An 8,445-nucleotide genomic window follows, 5' to 3' on the forward strand; every position below is an offset into this window, starting at 1 on the left:
TCCAGGGATGGCCGGGAGTCCGAGGAGGCCTCCTCCTCCCAAGAATGCCTTGGATGACCTCAACATCAAGGACTTCATGTAAACCCCTCTAACCCATCCCTCTGAGGTAGGGTTAGTGGCACCAAACGACATGCACACAATGCAATGAAAAGAGCCAGTTACATAATAACATTGTGGTAATCATCCCTCTCTCTGCCTCTGTCTCTTCTCTCCAGAGGTTGTTGTTATGTCTGGAGCTGTGGATGTGGATGTGTGCACCCCCCGTCTCCCTCCTGTCACGCCCCAGCCCCTTCAGCCAATCAACCATCAGCACTACGACCCCTGTCCTCGGACTTCCCCGTAACCTCTCTGTCTGCTGTTGTAGCAAAAACCGTGGCTGTGAGTCATAGATACAGAAAACTAAACTGTGTATGAGTGTGTGTGTACTTCAATGTTATCCTTTACCTAAACTAAGAAAAAAAATTACCATAAAAAATGAGTGTATTTAGATTTGTTCTGGAACTCCCATGTGTCAGCTGACCTGGAATGGTGGATCTGTGTTGATTTTCTTGCGCGTTTCCCAGACGAGGATTGTGTTGTTAACCGTGGACTGTGTTCGGTGTGTGTAAACCTCACTGGCCAATCCCTGCCCTATCCTCTCCCTCACTATCCAATCAAATTCTGTATATTGCTGTCTTTCTAACATCATTCAACACTTAGTTGTACTCTTCTCCATTAATTGATCCACCCAGCCTCTTTGAGAACAGATACAGTTATATTGATGAATATTGAAATATGTACAACTGTCACCACAAATCTGGGTTTACGAGATGACAAATCATATGACAAAATGTTGTTTTTATTTTGTCTGTTTTTTTGATTGTGTGTTACATGCAACATTTGTGGACTATGTTCAAATTGACATATGCATTTTAGAATATTTTTAAGTATAGATTATACATATATTTCTTTAATCTTTATTTTGAGAGAAAATGTATCATATTTTAGTTATGTCTATGAATTCTAAGGTTTTAAAAAATTCAAGCAGTTTTGAAAAATATCTCATCTGTATTTGGAGGCAGTACTGAATGCAAACTCAGCCCCCAGTGTTTACTGTGGCTCTCCCTGTTGGTGCGGAGTGTTACTGCATTTGACTATGTCAAGTGAAGTTGATCTAGGCTGCATCCAAATACTTTAAAAAATCCAAATGTACTTGTCTCCTTTACTTAACGGCCAATTATCTGAATTGATAGGTGAAAGGCAATTGGTGAAACCAACCAGTGGTCATGAAATGAAGGAGACAAGGAAAGAAGGTTTGTAAATATTGTTGGGACACAGCCCATGTCAACCTAAAGGCTTAGGTGGCAAACTCATTCCACGGAGGACCGAGTGTCTGCAGATTTTCGCTCCTACTTTGTACTTGATTTATGAATTAAGGTCACTAATTAGTAAGGAACTCCCCACACATGGTTGTCTAGGGCTTAATTGAAAGGACAAACCAAAAAAACAGCAGACACTAGGCACTTCATGGAATGATTTTGACAACCCTGACCTAAGGTCATTGTGGAGCTGTGATCAGTAGAGTTGTATTGTCTCCCGTAGCAACACTTCAGAGGTGTTGGGAACTCGTTAGCTGTAAACCGCTCAGATATACAATGGATGTTCCATGTGTTGTTTTTCTTCCAAAGTGACTATCTTAATCTGTTGTGAAAAAAAGTATTGACAAAGAAAAAGAGGAATAAAACGTATAAAATAAAAAATGTGGATAACAATATTTGCTATATATTTGGTTGAAGGCAGTGTTTGGTTCTTGGATGGCATCACTCTTCTCTCCCCCACTTGCATGTGAGTCCCTTGAGATGCAATAAAATAGAAATACACTGATGGAAAGACTTCAGGCCTCATCACTTATGTCTCCACTGTTGTCATTCATACTTGAACATGTTCAGTCCATCACAAGTTTTTTGGTATTCAATGGTAGGTTTTAATATAAAGACATTTTATTTTTGTATTTTTTTTTACATCACTGTTGATCCAATTTTTTTCCAAGCAAAATGTATGTTTAGGCGATATTCAACAAAATACACATTTACACTCAAAATATAGACCCTGGAAAAAAATATTCTGATAACTATTATAACCCTTATTTGCACCCAAACAGAGCATTGGCTAGATAACTGAATCATGTAGAGACACTAAAAACAAAGATTTACCCAAGAAAAATCATCACCAACGGAACTCATCTTAGCACCCATATTATGTGCACGATGGGTATTTCTTGGGGGAAAAAACACACAAAAACCACATGAGACAAAGAAACCTGTTTTTAGCGCATCATAGAATTTTGAGACCTCAGTCTGGATAGGGATCTGTTTGATTGACCAGAGCAAGAAAATCCTCCCATATTCCAAAGTTCTATTCCATCTGATCTGTCTGTGCTGGACATTGGTTAGTTTGTCCACCACCACCTCAGCGCTTTGAGGTCTCAGTGAAAAGCGATACATGGATGCATATCTTATTGTTTTCTTACTCTGATCAGTCTGACATATCCCTGGTGTCTCAGGCCTCCCTACACATGCTGGGATCCCCATGGATCCAGTGGCAAATCTGAGCGTATTTAGGCGGAGTGATCCTCACTGCCACATTATAGTCCCTCTGTTCACCCCCGTCTCCGTCCACCCAGCGGTGCCCTGAGAACACCCCGATAACCTTCCGCTGCCACTTCCCCTTATTGGACCCCACCACTTCCTGTCTGAGGCGGATGTATACACCAGCGCCTGACGCCCCCTGCTGGGCATCACAATGCTGATACAACAGGTCGTCTGACTCCTCCGTCACTGAACAGAAGCGATAGACCACCTTTTCCCCCTCTCTGTCCTTTTGTCCTCCCTCTGGCTCGTTGTCGAACCCTGAGAAGTGGATGCGACCCAAGGGGAGGGGCTTTGTAGCGGCCACTACACCCAGTGTCATGTGCTTCTGTTTAATTGGCTGTTTGAGCTCCAGGAGGGCGTAGTCGTAGTTGTGGGATATGGCGTTGGTTCTATCTCCTGTGTGTATCCAACCTTTGGGGATGTGGGTTTGTTTTACGCGTGTCCAGTGGAAGGAGGGCTGAGTTTTGGGTTCGGTGCTGCGTTGTACACGGCTGCTTCTGCTACCTTTCCTTCTCTGCCTACCCCCTCCTTGTCCCCTCTCCTTCTCCATGTTCCCTCCTTCACCTCCCTCTGCTCCAGTCTCATCAACCCTGTTCTGTTTCTCCCTTTCTCCCTTCCTCCTTCTCTGCCTCCCTCCTCTCCGTCTCTGCTCCTGTCTCGGTTCTTCTCCGTCTATCCCATTCCCTTTCTCCCCTTCTCCTACCACTTCCTCTCCTCCTCCTCTCCTCCCCCCTCTCCTCCTCCCACCCCTCCTACCTCGTTTAGATTTGACCTGTAGGACCCCCACTTTCAGCCTGCGGACCCCCTGTAGGTAGTCCTTCCCGTCGTGGACACAGTGGGCTGCCGTCAAGATGTGTTTGTCAGACACCAGGACCCCGGAGCAGCCTGTGGACAGGCGGACCGCCGTGGAGAACGGGTAGTTGGTGGTAAAGTGGCTGTCTGAGATGACAAAGCGCCCGTCCAAGCCGTACACCTGACGTTTCCTGCGAGTGTGTGAGGGTGTGCGTGAAGTCGTCTCATTCAGGCCCTGCAGTGTGACATCGGTGTGTGTGCGCGTGCCGTTTTCATACACCGTCTCGTATCCCAGCATGCTCTCCACCGTGGCCTGGTCGGGAGGGGGGAGAGCGCTCTGACACTCTATCCCACACATCCCCTCCCCCTCCCCATCTGACCCCTCATCCTTCCCCCCAAATGTGGGAGTCCGCAGATGCACTGTGTGCCTGTCCAGAATCAACGGGACACTCTGCACGGACCAGCCATACTCTTTATCATCATCATCGTCACCGTGGCCCCCCCAGACAGGAACACACAGGGGCAGGGCACAGAGCAGCAGACACAGGGGAATGGGGCACATCACACTGCTTCACCAGGGCCTACGAAACAGAGGAGAGAGGAGGGAAGAGTGAGCTAAAAGAAAGACATAGGTGACTGGTGTATAAAATGAGGGCTCAGGCCAGCAGAGGGTGCTTTATCCCAAACAGTCATAACAAACTGCTTTAGTGTTATTGAAGGCTTATCTTTGCAATAGCGGTCTCACCGGCAGATGCCGCTGGTAGTGAAGTCCGTTATACGTTTGGAACAGTTATGTGGCATAGGCAACTGGCTTATTCAGATAAGTAGTAGCCTAACTAACGTTGGGCTCCAACAATAGCCTACTTTCACCTGATGATACCATGATTGAAAAATGGAACTAAGGCCATTTGATGTTTGTTTTTCAACTATAAATATTGTCATAGACTTGCCTACATTCAACGAAATCTTTATTATAATGCAGCAAGACTACAAAAGAAACAGCTTGATAAAAGAACAACATAGGTATGAACCTGACCAGAAATATGATTTTATAATATGTAATATGGAAACGATGATGATTTAGTGGAAATACTGTACATAGGCCTATTGGCTATAGTGTGATGCGTAATGGTGATAAAACGATCACATTTTCTCATAATGGTCATAGTAGTCTAATCACTCATAGAACATCACAATGCAAAGTAAATAATGCAACTGTTGTCGAAATTGAAGTTGATGATCATTGATTAGTAATGCCTGGCCTGTGTCTATACATTCCTGCCTAACACGTGAACTGATTGAAATGGAGAGTAAACAAAACAATCATACCTGCAAGCATTTGACAAGAAATGCAGAAGTTAGCAAAATGCCTCTTTTAATACATAAATCGGTATTTCATCCAGTCGGGTATGATTCAGTGAGTGAAAGACCGCGTCCCATCATCGCCAGCGCATCAAACAAACGGAACGCAATGGAACGCCGTTCGCGAGATCTTCACGGAGATTTGTCCATGATGAAGAAAAAAAGGGAATAACAAAGTGCGGCTCGTTCATGTTACAAGGCAACACCGGGGGAGGTACTGCCTGGTGTTGCGGAAAGCAAGGAGGAGGACTGACTGAAGTTGAATGAAGTTCTTCAGTATGTGAACTGTGGAATTTATGTCCAAAAGCAGGCAAATTATATAAAACGTGTTATTGTATTTTATACTTTTTTTTTGCCCCCATATACTTATTTGCATTGCCCACCTCACACATCTACTGGTGTTGCTTTGTATTGTTTTATGACAAAATAACTTATTGAATGACAGGCTGGCAGTCGTTGAGTTTGTGTGTGGGATATGTTTTGTGTTTTCAGTGTCTGTGGGCAAAACTGTAAATTCAGATTTATGTCAGCCAGGTAACATTAGACTGCTTGTGTCTTCACACACTGTCTGTGCTGTCTCTCCGTGAGAGGCAGATGGGGGGTTGGACACACACACACACACACGCACACGCACGCACCGCGCACGCACACACACACACACACCACACACACACACACAACAACACAACACACACACAACAACACACACCAACACACACACACACACACACACACACCACACACATTGATTCAACTCTAGAACTTCATAGATCTTAAAGCTGCAATATATATGTATGTTTTTGGGCGACTCACCAATGCACCTAGAAATGTGAGTTTATCTGTCATTCTCATTGAAATCAAGTCTGAGAAGCGGGTATATCTGTTCTATGTGCACTATTTCTATGCATCCCATTCTTAAGTTTCGTTTTTGTCTTTTACTTTCGTTTTTGTACACCAGCATAAAATAGCTGAAAATGCAATATCTTTGGTTATGGAAAATATATTTCACAGCGGTTTAGATGGAACAATGATTCTTTACACAATATTTGCTTGTTTTGTCACAAACTGAAATTAGGTGAACCGTTAGAATTTTAGCAACCAGGAAATGCCGGAGAGATTTTTGCATAGTGCACCTTTAAGGAACAACCTGCGTTTCAACTCCAGCAGGTTTATTTTGACAACGGATTGGCCTCCTGGCTGCACAGGCACTCAACTCATTCACCAAATGAACTCTTTCTCTTCCTCCCTCTCTCCCCCTCTCCCTCCTTCCTCCCCACTTCCCTTCCTTATCCTTTCCYCTTTAATACACAGTATAGCAATAGCAGTACTCACAGTCAAAGATCTAAACATTTCAGTCTTTAACAGAGAGCTTTGGCTGGTTCATGTTACCATATATACGTCTGGCTTAACATGTAACTTCCTGTGGATGTGTGACTGTTCCTATGCTGTTTGTTTCTATATGGGTCCCATAGATGCAACAATGCATGCCATTATAAGGCTTTTAAGGATATAAGAACTGTTTGCTTTTTCCCCTTCTGTGTAAATGGGCAGCCTGGTAGAACTCTTCCATTGGTTGATGAGAACAGGAGGTTGCTGACACATTAATAGGGGAGGATGTGCTCGTGGTAATGGCTGGAGTGGAATGAGTGTATTGGTATCAAATACATAAAACACATGGCTTCCATGTGTTTGATGCGATTCTATTGGTTCCGTTCCAGTCATTATTATGAGCCGTCCTCCCCTCAGCAGCCTCGTGGAACAGAGGTCAATGAAAGAGCCAAAGACGGTCATTGGTTTGTTTAAGATAGCCATAATAACAACAACTTTTCATATTGATATACCAACAGCTGAATGGTGAGTGCAAAAGTGAGGTAAAGCAGAGGAGTAGAGAGAGAACACACTGTGTGTGTGTGTTCATTCTATGTCTCTTCCCTCTATGTAATATGGAACTTCTTTCTCTTCTTCTCTCCCTCCCTAGTGAGATGTGCCAGATTATCTCTGAGATTAGAGAGAGATGATAATCACTCCAGTGTTGGTTTCAAACAACAATGTGCAAATATGTATATTAAACACTATTATAACAGTCTCCTCGACTGAATTTCACACCTCATTCTAGAGGTTTAGCCCTTTGTGGAGCAGCAAGTTTGTGGGCTCCACATACAATAGATGCGGTAAAAGAGCCAATGTGACGCAAAAACGGTCATACCAATCGGCATAGCGGACAAGAAAGTAAGAAAGACAGTGACTACAAAAGCTAGCCAGCACGACGGTATGTGATGCTATGGTGATTTCAGTAAACAAACAGTGCAAATCAACATCCGGTAGAAAACCACGCTATGGCAGACAGAAGAAATGTACATATTTGAGCCCCGGCTGCAAGTCCCGTCTACAGCCAACCTTAACAGCATTTACAGCCGTTCTCTCATTGAAAACAATGACATCCGATTTGCCATCTACCGTTTTCCTCGTGCAATCTAAACTCAGCGTAAGTCATTCCTGCTGTAAATGTAACGGATGTGAAATGGCTAGCTAGTTAGCGGTAGTGCGCGCTAATAGACTTTCAATCGGTTACGTCACTTGCTCTGATACCTTGAAGTAGTGGTTCCCCTTTCTCTGCAAGAGGGCCGCGGCCTTTGTGGAGCGATGGTTAACGATGCTTCGTGGGCGACCGTTGTTGATGTGTGCAGAGGGTCCCTCGGGGCGAGGGAACGGACTAAAGTTATACTGTTACATAAAGATGTTGATGTTGATTCCATCCTGGCCCGTGGATGTGAGTAAATGTTATTGGATAGTTTGCTTGAGGGAAATAAAGCATTCTAATTGTGTATAGGTTTGAAGGAAAAAGGGAACAGACGTCTTAATAAAGTTCAAGAGTTCGACACATACAACAACACAGAGTTACACATGGAATAAACAAACATACAGTCAATAATACAGTAGAAAAAGTCTATATACAGTATGTGCAAATGAGGTAGGATAAGGGAGGTAAGGCAATAAATAGGCCATGGTGGCGAAGTAATTACAATATTGCAATTAAACACTGGAATGGTAGATGTGCAGAACATGAATGCGCAAGTAGAGATACTGGGTTGCAAAGGAGCAAGATAAAAAATAAAAAAAACAGTATGGGGATGGGGTAGTTGGATGGGCTATTTACATATGGGCTATGTACAGGTGCAGTGATCTGTGAGCTGCTCTGACAGCTGGTTCTTAATGCTGTGAGGGAGATTGAGTCTCCCCTCAGTGTTTTTTGCAGTTTGTTCCATTTTGGCAGCAGAGAACTAGAAGGAAAGGCGGCCAAAGGAGGAATTGGCTTTGGGGTGACCAGTGAGATATACCTGCTGGAGCGGTGCTACGTGTGGGTGCTGCTATGGTGACCAGTGAGCTGAGATAAGGCGGGGCTTTACCTAGAGAGACTTGTAGATGACCTGGAGAAGTGGGTTTGGCGACGAGTATGAAGCGACGGCCAGCAAAGAGAGCGTACAGGTGCAGTGGTGGGTAGTATATAGAGCTTTGGTGACAAAACGGATGGCACTGTGATAGACTGCATCCAATTTGTTGAGTAGAGTGTTGGAGGCTATTTTGTAAATGACATCGCCGAAGTCGAGGATCGGTAGGATGGTCAGTTTTACGAGGGTATATTTGGCAGCATGAGTGAAGG

General features: G+C 44.1%; 2 protein-coding genes across 2 annotated transcripts in view; one reads left to right on the forward strand and one right to left on the reverse strand.

Annotated features, from left to right (window-relative positions):
* LOC139028722 (clathrin coat assembly protein AP180-like) overlaps window positions 1–82 on the forward strand; it is an 18,563-nt gene extending 18,481 nt beyond the window's left edge. Inside the window, exon 15 of the mRNA XM_070446774.1 lies at window positions 6–82. Within this exon, the coding sequence (XP_070302875.1) occupies window positions 6–82 (77 nt within the window). The remainder of the gene's footprint in view (window positions 1–5) is intronic.
* A 351-nt stretch (window positions 83–433) lies between these two features.
* Window positions 434–5,008, reverse strand: LOC111972662 (inactive serine protease 35-like). The gene is made up of 2 exons (XM_023999688.3): window positions 4,752–5,008; window positions 434–4,003 (listed from the first exon to the last, which is right to left on the reverse strand). Exon 2 carries the CDS (start codon window positions 3,982–3,984, stop codon window positions 2,539–2,541), a length of 1,446 nt encoding a protein of 481 aa, XP_023855456.1. The 5' UTR covers window positions 3,985–4,003; window positions 4,752–5,008; the 3' UTR covers window positions 434–2,538.
* Between the last annotated feature and the right edge of the window lie 3,437 nt (window positions 5,009–8,445).

The sequence above is a fragment of the Salvelinus sp. IW2-2015 genome, linkage group LG14, assembly GCF_002910315.2.
Source record: "Salvelinus sp. IW2-2015 linkage group LG14, ASM291031v2, whole genome shotgun sequence".
Lineage (NCBI taxonomy): Eukaryota > Metazoa > Chordata > Actinopteri > Salmoniformes > Salmonidae > Salvelinus > Salvelinus sp. IW2-2015.